The 25,633-nt window shown below is 40.4% G+C and overlaps 1 protein-coding gene across 1 annotated transcript; it reads right to left on the reverse strand.

Moving 5' to 3' along the window:
• Window positions 1–1,044: 1,044 nt before the first annotated feature.
• grm2b (glutamate receptor, metabotropic 2b) lies at window positions 1,045–20,777 on the reverse strand. The gene is made up of 5 exons (XM_076110598.1): window positions 20,268–20,777; window positions 7,729–8,566; window positions 6,144–7,207; window positions 3,079–3,271; window positions 1,045–1,991 (listed from the first exon to the last, which is right to left on the reverse strand). Exons 1-5 carry the CDS (start codon window positions 20,775–20,777, stop codon window positions 1,918–1,920), a joined length of 2,679 nt encoding a protein of 892 aa, XP_075966713.1. The 3' UTR covers window positions 1,045–1,917.
• Window positions 20,778–25,633: the final 4,856 nt, after the last annotated feature.

The raw sequence follows: 25,633 nt of genomic DNA on the forward strand, positions 1-25,633 counted from the left end.
CCGGTGTATCATGTTCTCTTGTTTTTCTCCTTTTTTTTGAGGAAGAAATTGAAATTCCAAAAACCACAAGATTTTAGTTTGTGAGAAAGCTTTGACGGCTTTAGTGAAGGAGTCGGCACGGTGAGCTGTGTCTGACACGGGCCACACAAGAGAAGAGACTGTATTGTCTGACCAAGACTTATACCGTATGATCAAGACTTGTGTTTGTACTATTTCATTTATTTTTTTAAGAATTCTGCTGAAAGTTTCTGTCAAATTGTCTGCTGGGAAGTTAACCTCACTTAAATAAAAAAAAAATAGAAGCAAGATTCATGGGTTAAGTTTTTGGTAACTGCTTCTGTGTAGGATATTGTCAGCCTATTGTCAGCCTGTCAGAGCCAAACATTAAATTATAATTAACTAGAGGAGATCATTTTATCTCTGTTGGTAAAGGACCTGCAGAGTTATTTAACTCTTGCAAAATGTCTTTGACTAACATCTGCATTCAAAGGACTGTGACCAGCAGTCAGGTTTATAGTTGGACTGAAATGGTCTCTTACATGCGTTGACTGACTATAAAGAAGTGGAAATCCTTTAATTAGAAGAAGTGAATCATTAGTATAACCCAGATAATAGTGTTTTATTAGAGGCGATTAACATCATGAAGCCGGTTTAGTTTTGCACTTTCTTCAACATTCCAGCAGGTGTCCTCTTTGGCTTCGGTAGAAGTGTTGTCCTTTTCACTCGTACAAATATTAATTATTCAATTGTTTGTACATATCTACTTTTACAGTTGAACATTTTGACAATCACCTTTCATTTAGTAAAAGTCACTCCTGGATGGGATGCAGTTTTCCTTAAGGTACATGTAACCCGTAAAAACAGACCAGACAGTCGGCGGGTTGTTTAGAGATGGTTATTTACAATTTAATATCAGGAAACTCCAATCAGTATAAAAGATGAAAAACCTGGGTGAATACATGTTATAGACACTACACATGTATAATTGCACATACTCAACGAATGGATACAGCAATAGTTATAGCTTTGACTACTGAGCACCGAATACAAGTCTCTGTAATAGAGCAGACCTAAACGTCATGCTACACCTGACGATAACTCAAACTTAACATCTTCAGCGGTTTGTTTTTTTTACTCATTGGAAGCAATACTATAAGTGGATTCAACTGAAGAAATTTTAAAGGAAGTTAATTTGGTTTTAAAGTAGGGGGAGGGGGGTCAAACCTGTGCGCAAAAGCCGTTATTGTCTCTGAATAGCTGCATTTAGTTTGATAATAGTATCAAGAATTGCATGAGTGAACCCAAACAAAACAGTATTTAATCTTTTAATATTAAAAAACATTTTATTTCCATAAATTACAGGAAAGCACACACTGTTATACCAGTCTACAATAACACACCTTTATATTGTCTATTTGCCTACTTTTCATCACGTTCACAAAGGTTAGTCACATATTTTGTAGAACAGAAGGGCTAAATGTATTTCATAGCTTTTTTTTTTTTCTCAATGTCTACAACATCTGGATATATTCACAGCACTTTAAGGACAAGATAAGAACAGCCTTTTGTTCTGTATAACACTATTGCTTCACAACCACCCATTTGACAACAAGACTCTTTAGGACAAGGCACAGTGCATTTAATCACATCTATATCTGTAAACCAACGAGATCACAGAATAATAAATCTATACAAAAAGGCTTTACAATTGATACATACTGCTCGCTGTAGAAACATCACGTAGCTTTCACAGTTAAGAATGACCCTTTGCTGCTGTCAGTCAGTCTACCCAGACAGAGTTACCTCTCTGTAGCGTGTTGGATGGAATGGGGGCTCTGTTGTACACAGCCCTGTTTGATGGAGGGATGAGTAACGACGGGATGGTCTCTTGTGCTTAGAGAGGAAGCTTCTTTTTTTTCACAAAGAGGACGTTGTAGAGTCCACCACCTCGCGGCCGTTACATACCGCTGGCACGTAGTTAGAGGCTGATCCTGGAAGAATAAATGTTTGTCAGAAGGACATTTTGAAATGTTAGCGAAAGTATGGAAATGACCAGACACAGATCTCTACAGGTCTACCTTGGTTAGGGTACAAAAATGTCAGTTTAAATGCTCTCAGTGAAAGCAACTTGTAACTAATATATATATATATATATATATGTATTGTACTGAAGTAGAATTTTGAGTGCTTCTGTTTTATGTTACTTTATACTTCTAGTCCTCTTATTATTACACATTTACTGTATTTGACAGCTGCTTTGCTGGTTAAGACTACTTACAAAACATACGATCTCACCAGTATATTATGCAGTTACAACAGTACAATGATACTTACACATGAATGCATCTGTCACAATAATCCAGTATATTATATAACAATACAACAATCACAGAGGCAGTTTGTCTGCATAACACACACTTTTAAATGCAGGATTTTTACTTGTAATTGAGTATTTTTACATTGTTGTATTTCCACTTTTACTTCAGTAAAATGTCTAAATACTTCCTCCACGTCATGGTTCTAAATCATTACATCAAAAGATAATCTTCAGATGACTAAGATGTCTTTAGTCAAGGCGAAGCAGTTAAACTAGCATTAACCCTTTAACTGCAAAGTTGTAGCTTTTTGTGTCTGTGCTTATTTATAATGTTGCGCTGTGAATTAATCGTTGGTTTATTAATGAGCTTTAGATAAGACTTACTTATCCAACATGAAAATAAACATAATCACTGGATATGAATTGCTTAGCCACACTGACACAAAAACATTCAATATTGTCTGTTTCTACATTTTTGGTGGTGTTTTACAAAATATGAATGTTCCGTGTATTTCAAGTTGCAATTCTTTGTTTATTACATTGTAATTACTTATATCCTATTTTAGAAACCGAGACTCATGGTCCCAACACTATTGCAGCTGAAATTGCCCGAACAAATGCGATCATATAATCAAAATCTGTGATGAAGTCTTCAGTCAGAAACATTCATTAACACAGATACCTTTGTGCTGGCATTTACAATTTCTTCACAGTACTACAGAGAGCGATGAGTACTAGATATAGTGGATGGATAGTAGTACCTTTAGAGTAGCTGGAGCTGGGAGCGGAGGCAGAAGCAGACACTGTGGCACTGAAGCGGTTGGCTGTGACTCTCAGTGAGACCACGTTTTTCTGGGGCTGAAACAGGATGATGTGAACTTTGGGGGCGAAGAGGCAGCCGAGAACCACCGAACCACTCAGACTGACGGAGATGCACATGGTGGTGGTCTGCACCTGAGGAGACAGAGAGTGGGTGAAGATGAATATATCAGCTTGCACTTGGATTTCAACCTTTTGTGTTCAAAAGGACTAATGAAGTTTGTTCAAAGGCCACCTGGTCCCGGAACTCCCTCTCTCTCTCTCTCTCTCTCTCTCTCTCTCTCTCTCTCTCTCTCTCTCTCTCTCTCTCTCTCTCTCTCTCTCTCTATCAAACTCACAGACACACACACACACACCTACACACACACAGACACACACGCACACCTGTTACTTCACTCCGGCCTTTGATCAAGTCAGTTCACTCACAGTTTGATTAGTTTCTGGTGATTCTTAAATCTTTAATCCAATAAGTAAAATTCCCTCTTGTGGCTATTCCAAAATCATACAACCAATCACTCCCAAACCAATCATGACCTCCCTGTCAAATATACACTGTACACCTAATGAGCTCTACATCATCATTATATGTTAGATCATGTGCTTTATCGGTATTTGTTTGCTTTTAAATTAGCAAAATTGAGAGGATAAAATTGGCCCTAAGCTGTCGTATCGTGCAGTCATCAACAAAAACATAAATCTCTTGTGTGTGTGTGTGTGTGTGTGTGTGTGTGTGTGTGTGTGTGTGTGTGTGTGTGTGTGTGTGACGTTTTCTATTATGAATGTTAGCAATTCTAATTGTGTATTTGTATGTGCATGAATATGAGGGCAAGAAGAAGAATGTGGAATAAGCACAGCTGGCTGTCCTGGAATGTCAGGGCCTTGTTAGTCATATTTCAGCTGTTAATGTGAGCTGACTGCTGGGGTCATCTTCCAGAGCAGCCTCTCTTCCTACCCCACTGGTTACCCCTGCAGTCTAGGAACTTCTATTTGCAGAACCACAGCATGAAGTGAAATGCCTTCTAAACATACCGCCCCAACAACAACACTGCAGAAATATGCTAAGTCCTCATCAATTTAAATTCTAGACCAAAAAAATAACTGGTGAAAACACCGCCAAGACTGTGGGTAATATACTACTACACTTTTCTTTTGCCTGCAGCTCCTTATCTCTTTCAGCCATGAAGCTGTTTCCATTTAACAGTTCTTTATACAAATAATTATGAATCACCATTAGGACATACTGCAGCACCGTGCGAACCCATCAGAGTTCTTACTTTAGAACTGACAGCAAAGAGAATGAGGTTACACTTTTACATGTATTCAATGCTCTGTGCCTTCTTACATCTTTTATTGTATTTGTAGGATTTGTTTGATGTCTTTCTTAAATAAATATCTTTATAGAAAATTTGCATTTTAATTTGGGTACAACTGCATAATCAATTATTTTCACACTTTCCTTTGTCTATTATGATTCAGTATTGTAATTTACTGCAACTCCTCTAATCTATTCCATCTATTTAAAAATGAAGAATTTATGAATGAATGTATAACTAACCAGGATATAGTGCACAAACATCAGGCATTGACTATTCTTACAGTGATAATGTTCATGTTTTGATCAAATAAGAAAATGAAATGGTTCAGATGAAGGAGAGTTGATATAGTACAAGTTTCTGAACATTAGATAATAGCTGTATCCATCTGTGAAACCTTGAGTTCATCATGATTCACTGGGCAACGAGGCTAGTCTCTCATTAGAATACTTCTGTGCTATCCAACCCTAATTTGAAATGTGGCAACTGAACTAACAGCCATTATTATTGGTGTCACACAGAACCAAAGCATCAAGGTTTCTGCTGCAGTGGCAAACCTCTCATCCTCTCAATTACTGCTGCTTCTTCAGTATAAAGCCGTATATTCTACAAAGATCGGCTGGTCTCAAAAATCCCACTGGGGATCGGGAGAGGTAAAGGTAAAGGTTCGCGGTTTTGGTGCCGGGAAAGCTGATCACTACAGACATGAAAAGCCCCATGATGATACAAAGCTTGTGTGATCTAGACCTCCCCCCATCTGTTTGCAAAGCAAAGGCCTTGATGCACACCATGACCAAATGCTGTGACAGTAGCCTTGAGTCTGCCTAAGGCACCGGCACTCATAACTTACATGGTCTATCAGCTTTGTGCCCGTTGTTTTGTCTTATTTGTCTTTATTTTACGCAGCATGTATAAATACATTCATTTGTCCTTGCAGCTATACATTTTCTACTTGGGGAAAATAAAACGTATATATTCAAATTGTTGGCCTGCCGCAGCATCTCAAGCAAGTCCAGTAATAGTTATGCATATTCAGCCAATTTATTCAATGTCATAAATGAGATGCAGAGTAAATGCAGCATTTAACCTTTTTGCAAAGGCTGAAGGCTGCACAACGTTATTTCCTTGAGACAACTCTGCAGCAGATATGTCATATTTCCTCAGACCGTTACAGGAGGCAGTGCCACTAAATGGGCCAGCACTCCATGTCCCTGCTTACAATTATTTTTACTACAGGCCACAACACTACTTGGTGAGTTCACCATAGCGTCAGTTGTGATTTTAGAATATGACAACAACAACTGTAATAAATCTCCACAAATTATTTTGTGCACTTGAAATGTGTCATTAAGCATTTAGTAATGCCATGATTCTATGACTCAGTTTGAGTGTCATCAATTATTTCTATCTGTATATTCCAGCCTGATCTGTCTCCAGTGTCTTTGTTCTTGTCTTGAAAGATCCTTCAGCACACATGAAATGAAATCTCGCTCTTTCATGAGTCTGGGTGACGGTGATCAAATGGAATGTGAAAGTGACACCTTCTTCTTTAGGAATGATAAACACACTGGGGATGGTCATTTATAGACTTTGTGTACATTATTCCACAACAGTGGCCTTAAGAAGTTTCTAGAAATATAAATTATACTCATACTCAGTTGACATTATAAAGAAACATTTTCATAGATAGTTACCCTGTAGTCACTGGCAGTGACATAGAAGATGGGTTGAAAAGCGAGCCAGATGATGCAGGTGGTGTACATGGTGAAGCCGATGAACTTGGCCTCGTTGAAATTTTCAGGGCACTTTCGCGTCTTGAATGCGTAGACGGTGCAGAGGATAATGAGGATGCAGTTGTAGGTGAGTGACATGAGCATGCTGGAGTCCCTGCTGCTGCACTTGAGGGTGACCACGTCTCTCCTCTCCGGGCCCACCTCCTTCCGAACTCCTGGCACCTCCACCAGCAGCCATATAACAGCCACCAGCAACTGGCAGGAGATAAGAGCGCCGCAGATCGCTACCTGGGAGGCGGGGCTGATGAAGCGCGGCCGCTGGGCTCCATCCTTCACCCCGCTGAAGATGCGAGCGATACGGTTGGTCTTGGTTAGAAGAGCTGAGTAACACACAGCGAATGAGGTGCCCAGGCCTAGACGACGTAGGGTGCAAACAGCGGTGGACGGTTTGCCGATGTAGATGAATGTCATGAGGTAGCACATCAGCACTCCCAACAAGAGGATGTAAGAGAGTTCACGTCCACTTGCTTTAACCACAGGCGTCTCATTGTGCTTGAAGAACAGGCCCACTACCGACAGAGTACACAGTATACCGAGGCAGGAGATGGTGACTGGTCCAATGGCCCACGCGTCCTCCCACCGGATATATTCTTCAGGAAGATCATAGCAGCCAGTCAAGTTAGCCAGAGGCCACTGACCGAAGCTACAGTCAGCACAGGTGAATGCATCCTGAAGGTACTGGTAGGGCTGACATGGGATACAGATCCAGCAGCACACATCTCCAGGCTGCATGCTCTTCACCTCGTTCTTCCTGCAGGGGTCACTGCACTGGGAGGTGGGTGGTACGAGGTCAGGCCACGGTACCAGGCTGGTGTTCAGGGTCAGGCTTTGGTCCCAGTAGCCAACCTTTCTGTAAACAAACTTTCCCTCTTCTTTGTGGTAATGAAAAATGTTGTAGCGGCTGATGCTGTCGCCAAAAGAGTCAAAGCGCACCATGTTCTGTGTGTCGACAGGTCTGAATGGAGCTGGTAGAAAAAAATACAAAAAAAGGATAATAGAAAACAAAAAAGAGGAAACAATTGATTTTGTTACACGATTGTTCTGAAATGAATCATTGTTTTGAGTTGTCTAACTGAGTTGTGTGGAGTTGTGTATATATACAAAACTATATATGTGTTAAATATGTATAAATTCTGAAGTTGGCATTGACTAATGGTACATTCCATTATTTCATACAACCAATTCCCAATATTCTCAGACTAATATGTTCTAGATAGGTTCCCCTCCCACTCATTCATCCAAGCTAAGTCATGAGCTATATTTGCTAATTGATTAATTACAAGTCCCCATTCAGTGCTGCAGACAAAATCATTTGCTGTCTTAATCCAGTGGCATGCACATCCAGTGATACCCCCCATTTGCCAATGAATTTAAATCCACTGTCAGCTATTTACAAACTATTTCACACGAAAAAGGCACATAAAACACAAGCATTCTTGTTATAGTGAACCTTTTTGTCTGAGTTTTCTTTCATTTCTGTGTTTACCTTCAAACTTGGTCTTCAAGATGAACTCCTTGTAGAACCTTTTGCCGTTACCTGGTTTCATGGCTTCACAGACCTTGGATGTGTTGGAGCATACAGCTTGCCTCATGTTGTGCAAAGCATAGGCCATGGCATAGACTGCATTTACCACAAACATGATCTTGGACTCCTGCTCAAAAAGTCCATCTCGGAGGCTGTGTTCACTGCAGCCTGGTTCCTGGAGGCTACAACCAAAGCGGTGCTCCCAGAACTCTTTGAACCACGGGTTCCTGGTGTTGGTGTACGGGTTCAGCTTGGTGAAGTAGTCTTCAAACTCTCTGATTGGGTAGGAGGCCAGCTCGATGGTGAAAGCCATGTCTGCTGCTGTCTCGCTGCCCCTCACCACACTCTCCTGTGCTCCCCATCCATCGCTGGCCACCCAGATGAAGGTTGCGTTCATGCGAGCAGCGGACACCAGCAGCTCACGGCCGTCTTCACTGCGAGTAAACAGGATGACCACCTTGGCGTTGGACTTCTGCTGCAGAGCGCGGATCACATTATCATAGCCCTGGCGGTTCATGGTGCGGCTTACCTTGGCTGAAGTGGCGATGCAGATTTGGCGAGTGCGAGCCTCCTGCTGGAAGGCGTCAATGCCAGTCTCACCATAGTCGCCCTCTGATGCTACTGTCGACACGTAGGTCCAGTTGAAGTAACGCAGGATCTCTGCCATGGCCTTGGCCTGGTAGAAGTCAGGCGGTACAGTGCGGGCAAAGTAATCATAGCGGGTCTTGTCGCTGAGCTTTGAACTGGTGGAGGCATAGCTGATCTGAGGGATCTGGAACAATCGCAGGAGGTTGGCCACCTGGTGAAAGAGAGGACAAATATTTCATTAGGTCACTTTTATTGGATATAGTGTCATAGTATGGAGCAACATGAACGATGGAAGAAGCAAGGCATGCATAATGGTCAAGAATGAATTTAAGGATTTTGTTGCTACATGGTAGGCATCTTAGTCACATAACACACGTTTTTTTATTATTATTTATTCTAAAAACATTGATTCGAAACACTTTAACAGAGTGATACAGTTGCAGATTATTGTGCAGCTGGCAGGGAGGAAAATTGATAATTGAATGTTACAACAATTATGTGGTTTAAATGGCATGACGATAGCCAACAACTGTGAGCGCAGTAAGGTCATATTTTCCCTCAAGATGAAATTCATAATCTCAGAATGTGCTGTCATTGTGATAAACGTCTTTACAATTGACCTCTTCAACAAAATGCCGCAATGCTACATTTCAAATCCCTCAAGTATTGTTAAACCTTTTTGCTTCTTAGCTTGTAGATATCCATCTGGTTGTAGGTGAAGTGGAGCCATGAAAGGGCAGAGCTGCTGTCTGATGTGCTTCAGCTCCGTGGCGGAGACTGGCGGTGGAAACAGCGACAATTCAATGTTCCTCTATCTCAAACTGTTTGCTCTGTCAGGGATCCACATCACAAGCAGCTAATGCCACAAATCCCCTCCCAGAGAGTGTCAGATAACAATAGCAACAATGGCACAGAGATAAGAATTGTTTCCGGTTTTTTCGAGTTAAAGCCATTCTGTCAAGTCATTAAAGTCTCATAACAGATTCTGCCAGAAGTTATGATGCCCACAGCAACCCAGGCATCCTTATTGATTTTATTCTGGAGATGATAGCTGGTGCTGCTGAGTTCAACAGGGTTGGATGATAATCTTTGAGTGAAAACTCAGCAGCGAGGCATCCATGTTGGTCACAAGCCTGCATACATGATAATGTTAGAGTATCATAAAATCATGGCAATTATTGTCCCACACTGCATTACAGAGCCAACTATAACAGAGAGCTGGTGAAAACTTGTCATTTTGCAGGATCCCTCATGGGGATGATTAGTGAATACCCATGAGCTTCACTATGACTACCTCCTCCCTCAGGGACCATTGTTTGCCGGGAGGCTTCCCAAAAAATTGCATCCCCGTGGATGTAATTGGAATCTTCCACAGTCACACTAAGTCCCATTAAAAGTATCGTTTTATGCTGTATGTGCACTTGGAGCACACTTTTCTGCATGTAGTGCATACCCAGAACATACACAACTATTTTTTTTTAGGCATGCTAGTGGAATGGCTCTAGCGGGGCAATGTCTCGGTCAGTCCCCAAAGGTGAATTGTAACAACTTTCTTTTTTTTTTTGTCCAATATTTTGTTTAATGACCAAACCAATGACTCCTTTCAGCTTCATATATATTCGCTAAATTACTTATGTTTGCTAAGACGCTAAACTTGCAAATATGTATCTTATCAAAGTTCAATCTATAGTATAATATAAGATATAAGATATAGTATAGTCTAAAAAGAAAAAGGATTTGAATATTAACAGGAAAAACTCAAGAACAGATGTTAAAATAAATCTCATTCAACTGTTATACTAAGATGGTGAGCGAATGCTCATTGTGAGCATTAGCATGCTGATGTTAGCATTTAGCTCAAAGAACCGCTGTGCCTTCAGTATACGTACAAACTCACAAAGCTGTATTTACTTTCTAGTTCCTTCCTTTTCTTGCATTGCTCTCTCTCTCTGATAGCTCAACTCCCTCCTCTGACACGTCTACATTTGTATTGCTATGGCCAGCCTTAATATAAAGTGAAGCATCTGTAAGCATGCATTACTGGACTGAGACAAACAGAGGACACTACTTGGCAATGAATATCCAATGCCAACACACTCTGTTGAAATATACTGGCATTAACCCTGATCTGCAAGTGGCCGTGTGCTAAACCTCCTTAAGCTAAAACACCCCAAAGACAAGAGCCAGCAGAAAACACGGGCACGATACAAGTTCTTGAGGGGATGAATTAAGTAAATATGATGTATTTAGACAAGCCCACTGCACCCGGCAGTAGTCCTATCCACTGTTTATAGCAGAATACAGGGCAGAGGTCTCATCAAATTAGCCGCTGAGAGACGGGATTTATAGGGAACAGGACAAAAGCCCTGCATTGACGGATTCATTTATGTTGCCTTGGATATATACAGTACTTTGTATGCAGCAGAGTATGAGCAGCCACAGCAAGTCAGTCACACTTGCATAGTAATAAGGTAGTTTCCTCTGGCAGGATTTTCAGACAGGCTTTTGGCCTTCATCAGTAGATTCTTGCAGAAGCTTGACAGCGCACCTTTCAGGACGTGACTGGAGTGTGTGACAGTAACCGTCTGTTCGTCGTCATGTGGTATTTCCCTCTCGCTCTCTCCATCGACAAGTCAGATAAGTACACAACCACAGTATTGACTCAGGCGTATCATACTGTAAATTTTCTCTCATTTCATGAAACGCCACAAACTCCAAACTTGCATTTTATTTCTTAATTAAGTCCCACCACTGTAGATGGTACAGTGTGCAAGCTTTGCAGACACTTTGACTGACACTAATTCATTCAAGACTCCCACTAAGCTACATCATAGTCAGTGTAGAACAGTAGACTTTACTGTAACCTGAACACATCAAGACATAGCCCACTTTAGCTTGTTTGGATCACAACTGCACCAATTAGGTGCTCTTCACGGTCCACTGGTTTAAAATCCAAAAGAGGTTCCCAAATATGGCGTGCTGTATCTTAGACCACAGTGTCTAAAATAATTCATGACAGAGGCATATTCACACCACAGCTTCCCTGTATAATAAGGTCTGATTGGATTTTAAGGCACTCTCTTGCATATATTTTTATATTAACTACATAAAGTAATACTTTTTTTATATTATTACTCTGAATAATGTTAATTGGACATTTCTAGTGGCTCTGTGAAATAAAGTATGTACAACTACCGGTATACATAAAGAATGGCGGAATATGCAAATAATTGCATTAATTAGATTAATGACCTCATTAGCATTAATGGTTATATCTAATACATCCTAATGATTATGAAAGTTAATTACGCAGTTAAGGTCTTGTTTTGGTTTTAGTATTAAGTAGGTTCATTAGTGAAACAGTGATTATTTTCTATGATGTTTCCTTATAAAGTAGAAGTTATGAATGTCTCCTTTCCTTCAGTGTTTCTTTAAATTCAAACTTTGCAATGTAGTGCGCAGTGATATAGAACATGCTCTTATAAACACAGTGCAGTCTTTGAATAATATTTCATACAAAATTATTATGCAACTGCAAAGTATGTCATCATATGTCAAGAAGAAGAGTTTTGTTCATATCCATTAATGTCAGTGGCTTGTTTGGTAGACAGGGACTAAAGTCTAGTCCAAAATATTCAATATTCAACTAGTTTTGACCAAAGCATAAATAGATGGATATTGCACTATTATATTGCAGTTTATGTCATATTCTTCATGTTTAAAACATTAAAGTCCAGTAGTTGTAGAGTGCAGAGCCAGTTTGTTAAGATATTCTATCTCATATTCATGTGTCTTTTTACATTGTTATTCTGTGCTCATCTTAAATCTAATTTTGAGACGCGTGTAATGTGCGAGCAATATGTGTGACATCACTACAAGTTTAGAAACCAATTTTAGTCCAGTTTGCAACTGGTGAACATACAGAGACTAGACCTACTTACTAAGTGAAGTAGTCTTGTATCCAGCAGACATTCTAAATGAAGGAAATTAGCATATTCACATTTCAGGATGAGGGAGAAGTAATTAAGATTCAAAGCAGCATTTTCTTCAATATCTTAAACATGACTGGAGGGGATCTTTAAATAAAAAAGATGCGTTTATTCGTGCACCAAGCAAGAAAACATTTACGAGGATCCCATTTATAGTTCCCTTAGCTCTCATCCTCACTTTTAGCACTGGATTTACACTTCTCTATGTCCCCTCTGTGACACAAGCTTCCAAGAAATGTTTTACATGAAGAACAGCCCATGCATGATCAATATATAATGTGTGCTTAATGTTTACAGCGTGCAGTTTAGTTTAGGTCGACAGTCACCTATGTGGTCGCACTTTCCTGTCAATCTTTACAGCAATATCTAAACATGTCAAAGAAGGTGGACTGCATTGAGCTCTGATATTTCACGGACAACGGGAATTAGAGAGTATAGTGATACTGGTGTCTAGCTTTGGGACAAGCTAATGAATATGGTATATTTGTGTCAACATCTGTTCAGTCAATATTGTTATAATATAATAAAATAGACTGCATGCAAATCCCATTTTAAAGTTCCTCGTCTACAGATCTTAAAACTTATGAATCCATAAGCTGTAGCTGAGTCTGAAGATATGATGAGTGCAAGATGCACCACGAGGAGCAGTATTATAGGATTCCAGGCATTAAGGGAAGATATGAGACAGCTGGAACATGGGCAATCTCTTACTCATGTGTCTGTCATGATTCTTTTAATATGGAAAGTCCATCTGTATGTCCCCGAGGCCCCTGTCAAGCTGAGCCCTACAGTAGATACAGTAGATGGCATGCAGAGTGAAAGTTCAGTGCACTGCCACTTACCAAAGTTTCAGAAATACAAGTTATGCATAATGGATATGATGCACATCGCTATTAACTTTGGTATACTGTATTTGAATTGAAATCTGACTGCTGACAATTAACAGCAAAAACGTAATCACAAAAACAAATGTCCTGTGTGAATCATGGGGGTGTTTGCATAAGTAAATCCTATACTGCGCACGTGTAACGACAATGCAAACAAGGTGCTTTGACCAAAACTGAACCACAGCATGTGTTTATTGATGGTTGCTGAAGACAAATTCAATGAAGTACACTCTAATTAAAATGGAGTTTAACTAATTTAACAATCTCAATGTTTGTTCTCAGTGTAGTTCATTTAAAATGCCATTTAATTCCAAAATGAAACACAGATGTTGTACAACCAGCAGCCCAAATTATATACATATATATATATGTATATGTATATACAGTAAGCCTCCTAAATGCTTGTATTTTAGATGACAACTAAAACATATTTTTTTTTTTAAAGGTTTCTTGTAAAAACTGAATGATTTGGTATGTAGAGAAATATGAAAATACATCTTGATCTTGAAAGTGATAAGGATCTTGTAAATATGAGAAAAGAAACATTTCTATGAGACAGTGTTGACCCAATTGGGGCAATACATTTTGATTCGAAGAAATAGGAAATGATGAAAAAGTATTTTCTTCAGTAACTTTTGGCCTGATTTCAGAACTGTAATCTCATGTGAGGTATTGTTTGCTGAAAGCGAGGGACAGCACATTTCTTTATTTAAGTGAACTCGACGTGTGCTGCATTTGCAGACACCCACACACACACACACACAGACACACACACACACACACACACACACACACACACACAGAAGCATACATACAACAAAGGCCTAAACAAATAATGTGATCTTCAAATCAGAAAATGCACATGTAAACAGATATGTTTTATACATAAGATCATACTGCATATATTCCTGTCTGTGTGTCAGAGCTGGGACTTAATATAAGAGCTTGTATAGTTGGGAATGCAGCAGCAGAAAGAAATAAGTGTTGATCTGCTTGCATGCGCTGTTTGAGGAGAAGACAATTCTTCGCATTAAACTTACATCTATTATTTCCTCCCACCAGTAAAACAATGCTCGGCACAAGAGCAACCTTTCGAACCACTCGCAAGTACAAGGAGACATCTCAGAACATTTTTCCTGCTTAGCTTGAAACATTGAAATATCACTTCTAGCCTCTAGCTAGCTATGAAATAAACCGTTATTGAGACTGGAGTGCAGTGCTTCTGTCACACACCGTTGTAAATACCAGCCACAGGTTCAGAGCAACGGCTGGTAAGTTATTCCTGTGATACCGTGTGAAAAAACAACAGCTCTTAAACAGACAAGATGAAGGGAACTGCATCTAGAAATCAATAGGCTAGCAATAACATTGACCGTGTGGGTCCTGACTCTAACCAACCTTTCCAGTCATTACTATGTTTCCCTTCACTTTGAATCACATTCTGGCGCGCTAATTAGGTAGCTATGTGCACCGAATGTGCAAAAATGTTCAGTTAAAAAACAACAGTCTCTCGGAGTGAAGAAGAAGAAGAAGAAGAGGGGAGTTTGAAGGGGATTCAGCTATAATATCACATGATAAACAAGACCCTTTTGAAGTTAACACAAAAGCAGGATTTCTTTTCAGCCGACGCAATCTGTGAAGACAGAAACACAATAAAGATAGAGCCCTCTCCGGTTCATCTGCAAGACACATAAACAGACCTAATAAAACACCACAAACCAAAAATATTAAACACCAACGTATTGCAGGACAGATATGAACTCTTATAACCTCAAATTGTTGTTGGCCTTCCCAGCAGCCTCAGCAGTCATTTGACAGTTTGTCTAATGGTCTTAAAGGATTTAGTGATTTTGGAGAGTATGTTTTAGGATATTACATTTTGTGGATACTAGGATCTCAATAACTATCATCTGAAGGGAGAATGGCTCATACAGTAGTGCCATATTACTTAGAGATAGGGTGTTGAACTGTCCTGCAATGATTTCATATTCTTTAATGATTATAAGCACAAATATACTTGATTTGTCCTCTTTGTTTGCATAATTATTTAAAGACGTGTGCAACAGTTGAACTTCATTTGAGCTTAAAGTTATTTGCATGAAGTCCAAAGTTGTAATTATGCCTCTAAGCAGATTTCAGCTTTTTTTACCTTGTGAGTGTGAAAGTATAGTGGCTTGTGAATTTTAAGATAATGTTATTTTTGCAGAAGTGTGGGTATAGTTCAGAATGGTTCCATTGTTCTTTTTTTCATCATGGCTCTATGTGGCTGGGTTAATAAATTCATAACTGTAGAACGTGGAGGCTGTTAGGACTGAGTCATCTTTCATCATGGTCCATTCTATATAGCTAACATTCCAGATGGCAATAAAGACTGTTTTCAAAAAAAATTGAACAGTGAGACGACCACAGGGACGACAACATACACCAGCATGAGTAAGAAGATGACGAAAGCCTCCAAATATTCCTCGGCTAATTATGAAAGAATCCTTTTCAGGCTGAGGAGAAACTGGCTCGTCTCCTACCATCTTTCCCACATCTCGTCCTTGGCCCCAGTCGCAGGCAGCGTCGGCCTCCTCTCCACACGCAGGTGGACTAGTCCTTGCCAGCCAATGGAGAGGCACCCCACAGATGGGAAAAGCAGCTCCTCTCAAAGTCCCATCCCTGGCACTTGTCCTGCTCAGTTTTAAAACGCTCCTCATCCCCACAAAGTGCTTCTCTGGGATAAATAGGGACTGTGTAAATCAGTGACCTCTCCAAATAATCCCACCACGGGCTTCTCGGCACTCTCACGGCTCGATTCATTAAAGCGCCCAGTAAGTGAAGGGCGCTAACAAAGAGGCTGTTGAGCGAAGTGACAGTAGAGGTATGTATTCAAATTCATACAAAAACACTCAAAAGCAGTGAGCTCCTTTTTGTGACTGTGTGGTCGCTGAAGACTCATTCACAGTGAGACACACAGTCCTTCTCATGCCTCTTAAAAACAGGCTGTTCTTTTATCAAAGCCTTGTAACTAACGTAACAGGAGGAGATCTATATTTTCCACTTCTTTCTAAGTGAAGAAGCGCTGTGTTTATAGGCTTTAAATTATTCCACGTGGTAAGGTGGACATCCTCTGTCCAGTCTGTCTGTCTATGAATGTGATCTCCATTCGGCTTCAGCATGCTGACATGAAGCACTCATTACTGCAGACTCCTGGCAAACTTCTCAAAGGTTGGATCATATTGTGATGCTGTTTTAGCAGACGGGAACCACGGTCAAAGAGGCTGCAGCATTTATATATTACTGTGTGGTATTAGATAAATACTGTTTAGTTTACCTAGTTAGTTCATTTAATACCATTCTATGTTATTGTATATACTGTGCATTTTTTAATTTATTTTTTTATTTAATTATATTTTCTTTAAATGTATTATATTCTGCTCTGTTATTTATTGTATTGTATATATTGAGCATCTTCCATACTTAATATTTTATGTTTACTCTGTAACTTCGTTTGCTGCTGCTACAAACTAATTTCCCCCTGGGGATGAATAAAGTATATATCTATCTATCTATCTATCTATCTATCTATCTATCTATCTATCTATCTATCTAGATTTCAAATACAAATACAATTTTCATACTTCAAAAGGGGAATTATAAAATATTTGTTTTATGACAGTTCTACATATCATAAAGAAAAACAGTATACTTGAAAAGATTTAGAGGTTGCTCAAAGGAGTAGTTTGACATTTTGGGGGGGGAAAGCATATTTGCTTTCTTTTCGAGAGTTAGTTGGGAAGAATATTACTCTTATATCTGTCTGTTAATGACTATGGCAGCTGGGAGATTGTTAGCTTAGTTTAGTACATAACACCCTGGAACAACAATTAGCTGTTTTTCCCTTAAGCTTTTGTATGAATTAAAAAAACACTTTAACATGTATGAATTAGTGATAAGTGTCTGTTTTTTACTTTTGGACAAAGCCGGTGTAGCTGTTTCCCAGCTATTTCAGTCTTCATGCTAAGCTAGGCTAACCGTGTCCTGGCTGTAGTTTCATATTTAACAGACAAACATGAGTATGGTATCTGTCTTCTCATCTAACTCTCATTGGCAAATAAAGTTTTCCAAAAGTATTTCTTTAAAATGAGAGCTAGCTATATGATTCGAAAAAAATGGAAGAAGAAAACAGGATATGCTAAAAAAAAAAAAAGAAAGGAAAGCGTATTTGAGTTACAGGAAATGGGTACATGTTTGCAGTGAGTAACAAAATAATTGTAGCACACAGCCACTTAAAAAAAGTATAAACTGTCTGATAAATAATTAGTATTTCAGCATTAGTGCGCCACAAGGACTTATTGCCTGAAAGCTTGTAGGAAGTGTACAGAAATAATGAGCTCTGGCTTCAGCCTGTGCATCTGTGGTTTTTGAACGTGTGTCATATTGTTTTCTATTTGGATTCATTGGCATCAACTGCTCTTTGATGCTCTTTTATTATTCCGTATGTTATTTTTGATCTAAAATATATTTTGTCACCCAAAACTCCACCCCCCCCCCCCCCCCCCCCCCCCCCCTTCTTGGGCTTAGCTGGTCAATAAATACTCAACCTCCACCTCTCTGTTGGGAAACACTGGAATACATTAATGAGTATCATTACATCTTTACAATCAACCCCGATGACCCAACATCTAAAACTGAATGATTTGACATTCATTAATTAACTGAACATTTTCAACATCTATACTCACAATGCCATCTTCATACAGTAGCATGTAAACTCATTAGGCTGCATAACAACTGCTGCATATTTGTATGCAGTGATTCAGTCATCAGGAGTTCCAGGTGTAATATAGAATATTCATGTAATTCTTAATGTACGTCATGTGTGAAAATCTCATGCTGTGTGTGTAATTGTTGCACCCAACACGTGTTTTAATCAGCTCTGACCTTTTAAATGGATGCAAATCAGGGAAGTGTTTCCCATCATGTATGTTGCCAAAAGAAACATCCTCCGTGTTCGAAAAAGGGTTATTGTGGAGGAGAAGGATTGTCATGATCTGTGGTGGATTTTGCCTTTTGGGTGTTATTCAAGTGCTGTTAAAACATGCAGCCGGTAATCCTGTGATTGCTGTTTAACCAACTTTTTAATGTGATGAAATTGTACCATTTGAACAAGCCACTCTGAAGTGTCCCTTAATGTGATGTCCTATCAAATTAGGGAGCAGGGTCAGTGACATTACCAGCCAACCTCAGTCGTAGATTTATCAGAGATGGGTGTGGAGCACTGGAAACCGAATGCATTTTTGTGAAATAAAAAAAAATGTTGGTGGAAAAGATGTTACCATTGTACTTTATAGACTAAATCATTGTGGTCATGAGCTTTGGGTAGTGACCGAAAGACTGAGATTGCATGAGATTCCCTCGTAAGGTGTCTGGGCTCAGCCTTAGAGATAGGGTTAGGAGGATCCTAGACATTCGGAGGGAGCTCAGAGTAGAGCTGCTACTACTTTGTCGAAATGGGCCAGCTGAGGTGGTCCGGGCATCTGATCAGGATGCCTTCTGGACACCTCCCTTTAGAGGTTTTTCTAAACGTCCAACTGGTAAGAGGCCCCGGGGTGGACCAGGAAGGGGAATTATACATCTCATCTGGCCGTGGAACGCCTCGGGGTCCCCCTGGAAGAGGTGGAAAACGCTGCTGGGGAGAGGGAGGTCTGGAATACCCTGCTAAGTCTGCTGCCCCCATGACTCGACTCTGAATAAGAAAAAGTGAATGGATGGATGGATGGATGGAACATTGGTGTTTTTGCAAGATCTAGTAAATCAGCATTAGCCTAACATCTTTTCAGTTAAGATGTAATAACATGTTTTGTATACAGTGAATTTCCAATAGCTATAAGAGGAAACAACTAGTCAACCAATTGCTATAAGCATGAAAATAATTGTAGGCCACCACAGTAATGTGAACTGTCACTATGTGAAAGCCAATGAAGTCTACGTGACTAAAGCATTAAGTACGGCCACGCGCTACGCTGCTAATAAAAATCATCTTTATATGCGTATAGTTTACTGTTCCAAAGCTTTGCTACAAATGAAAAGATAGAGCTTAATCTGTGTGAGCGTGTGTGTATAAATAATGAATGTGTTATGAAACTGAATTATACCTACACACTTTGTCTCATCAACAGTCAGTGCATCATGGTAATTGTGGCGTGTGAGGGCAATCAGAATAAATTAATTATGCTCAGATGCATAGCCTTTGGCAACCTTTCATACGTGCGTGTGTGCGTGTGTGTGAAAGGTCAGTATCCTTTGCAAGGCGTAAATGAAGTCGCTGACAAAGTGATGGACATCTCTGTGTGAATGTTGATGCTTCAATCCCAACCCTACTCACCAAATGGTTTAACTATGACACAGACAATTTGTAAGTCATTTAGCCTGCAATAACAACGCCATTCTAGCTTTTTGCGTGTAATTTAATGCCATAAAGTCTGTACTGACTGTAATGTAAATGCATACGTGTACAGTAAAGATTAAAAAAGAATACTTCTGGTGGGTAGGAGTGGAGGCAGATGGGGCAAACAAACAGGACTTTTAACCAGGAGACCGTTGTTTGTGTACCAAAGAGTTATTTTGAGGTTTCAGTAGTGATGTTTGTGACATGTTTTCCGTACTTACATTACGTTGTTTATGTTTCACTGAGTTTAAGTACTTATTTTAAACCCTACCATGATGTTTTTCTCGAAAACTAACTAAGTGGTTTTGTTGCCTAAACCTAACTGCGGCTGTTTCACGGTAATGACGAGGATTCAAATGACGCAAAAAGCCTAAAATGTGTTACCATGACAGGCAGAATGTCCTTAAAAGGTTATGCTATTTATACGCCTTCCCGTGAGCTTAAGTTGACTTGACAACAACGTGAGTATTGGATTCTGCAAATGTCTGATGCAGAGGTTTTTTACAGTCTTTCTTTATGCAAAGTCTGTGCATTGCAACTATGGTTAAGGTGAGGGAAAGGTTGTGGATATTTATTGAGAGATAAATTAATTTGCTAATTTACCTGGATGGAAACGTCACTGTATGATCCTCCAATGACCCCAGAGATGGCAAGTGGAACCTCATTTTGGACGGGTCTGGAGCCATCAGGGCAGATGAAGCCTGGATCGTGCACCTTGGTGAGGGAGGCCCTGACAAAATCAAGGGACTGCTCCAGAGCATATGTGTCCTTCGAGCAGGTGTCCAGAATGTGGGCGCCCAGCTGGAGTCCGGGAAGGATGCGGTCGCTGGAGTTAATCTCATCAAGTGCCAGCAGCATGGCTTCCAGTCTCTGGATCCCTCTCTCCTTGTTGATCTTACCACAGTCCTCCATCCCATCACCTTTATGGTGTACCGGGAACAAGCCTCCAATCACCAAGTCCCCGTCCATGATGATCTCACGTTTGGCCGCGGGTGTTAATCTGGAGATGTTGGGAAGGACTCCCGGTATCAGCAGCTCCAGCAGGAGCATGGGTAGAGGCCAATAATGGGCCGAATTGGCCAACGACCGGGGGCAGAGCACGACACCCAGCATGGCAGGATCAGGTAGCAGGACTCAGCTGGCTGAAGTAGAGAGGAGCAGAGGTTCACAGAGTCTGGAGGCCGATCGCTGTCAAGTCTTCTCTCAGTGGGTGCAACATGTTTGATATTTCCTGAGTGAATGAAAGAGAAAACTAATTACCCAGTTAATCAAGCATGAAGTGCATTTGACTAATCTATCTATCTTTTCAGGTTCAACAGCATCCATGGGCAGAAAGTAAATACATTTCAATTAATGAGGAATGAAAGAGAGTTACAAAGCAGAGTAATAACATGACTGTATGTCTTAAAATGTCCATTACTGACGCCCACTGACACCACATTGTTTTCCCTTTTTGTCTCAGATTTTCATTAGTGCCGTTACCCTTTCAGCTTTTCGCCCACAGGGTTATTCAAACACATGAAACAGTCGCCCCAAGGCATAAAGCAGTATAAAAGCAGCCAGTTTATATTTAAACTTTCTTTGCAAGTGGTTCTTTACTGTTTTCTTATCGATTTTTGCCTTTTTTTCTAAGTCTAATGCTATCGACAGAAATGTTACAGGCAGATAATGCAATTACAGTGAAAGACAGTATAAACCCGGGACTCAGACTGTTTTGTCAGGAGGCTGAAATTGGGCTTATGAGTTACTTTTGGATGTGAAACTGTTCGATTCAGCCAGGCGCTCCGCGGTTCCAGTGTGTGATATAATCACTGCAGTTTTATCTGAAAGACAAAGTCTGCCGAGTGACCACATCAAAAATTAATAAATATTTAAGGGACTTTTCAAGTGAAGCGTAATTTCCAAGCTCACACCCGAGATATCACATAGATGGCGGTTCTCCTCAATGGCTGGGGTTGCCATGGAAACATGGTGGGTAAAAAAAAATAAGGGTTGGACTGCAGGGAAGTGGGCAGCGAGACATGTATGCTAATATAGATTCCTACCATGTGGAGGTTACAGGTTTAGGCCTCACCAGGAGCTGTTATGATGTCTGATTAGGGAGGTGGGCAGCTTCAATCACGGTGCTCTCAGAGAGAGAAAACCAATCCTGTTTCTTTCAAACACAATCATTCATCACATTCATCAAACGCACAAGTTCAGCAAACACAATGATTTAAACTGGCTTGAGAGACAATAGACTTTTAATAACTCATCACTTACAGCATGTTCGGGACTATCGATAATGTCGCATTTTTTTCTGACATCATTTGAAAGTCATGTGCAAAAATGACATGAAATCAGCAGAAATTTGTGTGTTTTGTACTTTTTAACATCCAAGTTCTGGTAACAGAGCTTGGATGTAGTTTGGACTATAACAATATGCGCTGCCGATCCCCTATTAATCATCAAAGAGCGGCTACCTTATTAGTGACTCCTTATATTGTGCCACAAGGTGTTGCCACTGACATTGTACCATTACATAAAAATGTGTCACTTGTCCTGTCCTTATAAATATTACATCAGGTTGTGGGTGGGAAACCTGATGGTGCAATGATGAATCCACTACGCTCCATCCAGCGGAGAGGATTACATGTGTGAACTCATAATGTAAAATGTGTCTCAGACCTGCTGTGTGTCTTGGACAGTAGGTGCGGGAGTTTGTTAGTGCTCCCCAACATGTTGCCCTATTAGATCCAAGGTGAGAAAGCAACTTGAAGAGTTCAACATTAAGAATCTAATTGCTCCTCTTTGCTGTCTGCTGGAGCAGATGGGGGCTTTCCGGTCGCAAAGACTAGGTCACAGTCTGAATTAATGGTGCAATAAGGAACAGCCAATTAGGCAAAGTGTGCAAACTAGGTCAAAGTGAGGCTGGAGGTCCAAGAGAACCTCTCAGAACTTTTAAGAGGTTCAAATAATTGTTGGTCTGAAGTGGACATGAAATACAGCTGTCGTATTTCCTACCAATATTTGAAACACTTATTAAACGGGAGCAGTGATATCAGCTCACATCAGGCACTGCTTAGTTGAAAAGTAGCTCCTATCAGGCCTCGATCACATCATTAAAACCATCTTGATGTGGAAACGGCTGTCACGCTCACACTGAGCAGCTGAGAGAGTCACTCGCTCCCCAGATGCCTGAGCACAATATTCCCACTGAAAGGCAAGTTCAAAAAGAAGAAGCAGACTGCTTTGAACCATCAGCTGATGCATTGCAGCTCCCGCACGGGACAGAGAGGATTTCGCCGACAAGATGGTTTGAGAACACCATTCCTTATTATCTTATCCAAATAGAACTAATGTGCGACTCACTGCAGAGTGGCTTTCAATGACAGTGATTGCCACATACAACTGTATTAAGTACGCGTTTACAATGCTATTCATGTTTAGGAAACGAGTTGACGAGATGGAGGGTGGGGGGTGGGGCACTAACCACCTGTTTGTTATTGTTAACAAAATCCACTGCTGAAATCAATCTATTTGATGTATTATTTAATACTATGATGTCCGATAACGTTTTTTTAATGCTCCTTTTAGTAACATCACCTCAAGCATTTAGGCTTTGCCCTCGGGTTTGTTTGGCACATAGCCTTTTGTTGAATGCTTGATTGTACATGACATGACATTTCATTTAGTGTGCAATCCACTACACGTGAATCATTAAGCCTGTTGAGTAATAACAGCTTAAACACAGCACTTGTTCCATGAGATTTATCTAAAATGTTGCTTTCCAATGTTTAGTGACTATCACTGGTAGGATGATCATTTTGTGCTTATTATGGCAAACTAAACAAGATGGATTGCGGACAAAGTCTCGTCCTTTTCCCCACGATTTTGTTTTTGTGTAATATGACCCAACTGATTTTCACATTATCCAGCTGTGCAGTCGGAAGACACAGGACAAATCACCTGTGCCATTTAACATTGTGAATTTGAATGATCCTCTGAAGGAGTGGAACTAGCTGTTCAAAGCAAAAAAAAACTATATTTACTGCTGATGAAATACAAAAAGAAGAAGAGAAAAACAGCAGTCGCCATAATCCCACTAATGATTTTCATCACTATATCATCTCCAGTGGGGACACAGTTTATCCCTCCACCTGGACTTGTCAGCTGAAGGAATTAGGATGCCTCTGTGGTGGCCAGCAGCCGGCTAGATTGTAAATTTGAACAGATCAAGTGCATCATTTCATCAAAATAGCACAGGAGAAATCAGTCAGCCTGTTTGGCTCTCAGGATTTTATTGTGCCAATATCTTACCTGGGTGTTTACGAGGAAACTTAATGTGTCGAAATCACATACTGAGACGAAGTGCAGATGTGAGAGTGAGACTGGCTACAACAGGTTGCCTCAGTCTATTGACTGTTGGTGGCACCATCCAATAATAACATGATAATCACATTCATGCAGACATGGTGGTGGTGGTGGTGGTATTACAGTAACCTACAACCAACCTATCACTGTCCTGTCGGATTCATTGACAACTATTTGATGCACGCAATCGTGTATTTGTCAAATGCCTAATCAGTCTTTACGAAATACTTTCATGACTCTTGCAGAATGAAAACAACTCAGTTACTCTCACAGCAGGGCGCTATTACATTGTTTATGAAGCTGTCTAAAAACAAAAGCTCGTGTGGAGAGGGAGACAACTTGACATACAGTATTCCAACATACATGCAGAAACACTCAGGTGTTGGATTGTCTAATTATAAAGAGATAGGCTACACACTATAAGGGCAAGTTGCTTTGAATATTTACTGGTGATATTGAGCCATAGAGATTTGAGTGCAATAATAAAGATGCATGTTGGAAAAATGTGATCAACTGATCTGGATTGAATGGCAGTTATGATGGGGATGTGGGATGCGTGATCAAATCTAATCTTAAGGAGAAAGCATACAAACGCACTCGTACAGTAAAATGCAGAGACAAGTTATTTCTATGACAGACTATGCTAGGTTGGGAAAAACATACCACTATGTTAAAAATCGAAGTTATCAAGGGCTCATTTCTTACCTGGTTGTAGCACTGTGTCTCTTGGCAGATATATCTGCAGGTCTCTTTTCCTCAATCCGCGCGTCAATTAACAGACAACGTGCAGCGCTTCATGTGACGAGCGGAGTCCAGATGTTGTTCACTTTGAGCATGTTGGCCAGGCAGCGGGTTGGATCTGTCCTTGGTTCTGAAGTGTTGTCCTCATCGGCAAGTCTGTCAAACTCCACTCGGGGCTCTCCAACTCGTGTCTGCCAATCACCGTGTGTACAGCACGCCTACAGACCGGAGCGATACAGCCCACCGCCCATGTGCGCGTGTGTCCACTCGCATCGACAGTTACGATGCGCGACGGATTCTTCTGTATGTGTCTGCCTGCTGGACTGAGAGTCAAGTGAATCTAAACGAATCTGTGATTACAATTACAATCGCTATCTGTCGTGGTTTCTCTTCGGTAAGTGAATCAAATTCAACTTCAAAACAATAAGTGTTGAGGAATCCTATACAGCGCTCGTGCAGCCCCTCTCTCTGCAGCGCCGCAGCTATAATGAGTGCAACGAGTCGACGCTGCGCTCTCGCGTCTCAGTAGCCTCACTGTGCTTCATAGCGTTTGTTTGCAGGGCAGCGAGCTACAGCATCGGCATCAGGAACAACTTTTTAAAAAAAATAGGGAATATAAATGTTCCGTTTGCTTATGCAGGAGTGAAGAATACAAACATCTAAGTCACAAATCCTGTTTCCAGCTTCTCACGTGGTCTTTTTTTAAATGACTAATCAATTGCATTGTGGGAGCAAGCTTGTGAGGTATCTAACTTTTAATGATATATCCCCCTTCCCCCCATTTAAACATCTTTCCAAATAGACAAAGCAAGGCGCTGCAGCTCTCCAGCTAAATTTAGATAGATGAGAAAAGAGAAATGAGCAACTTTTCCCCC

Source organism: Anarhichas minor, unplaced genomic scaffold (assembly GCF_050575085.1).
Source record: "Anarhichas minor isolate MPS153535 unplaced genomic scaffold, ASM5057508v1 ptg000043l, whole genome shotgun sequence".
Classification (NCBI taxonomy): Eukaryota; Metazoa; Chordata; class Actinopteri; order Perciformes; family Anarhichadidae; genus Anarhichas; species Anarhichas minor.

Bases quoted from the DNA above. Each gene is read 5' to 3' on its own strand.
- grm2b (XM_076110598.1), bottom strand. From the start codon at position 20,777: ATGCTGGGTGTCGTGCTCTGCCCCCGGTCGTTGGCCAATTCGGCCCAT. The intron at 8,567-20,267 runs GTAAATTAGCAA...CTCTTTCACCAG, and splicing joins ACAGTGACGTTTCCATCCAG to GTGGCCAACCTCCTGCGATT. The intron at 3,272-6,143 runs GTAACTATCTAT...CTGTCTCCTCAG, and splicing joins TCACTGCCAGTGACTACAGG to GTGCAGACCACCACCATGTG.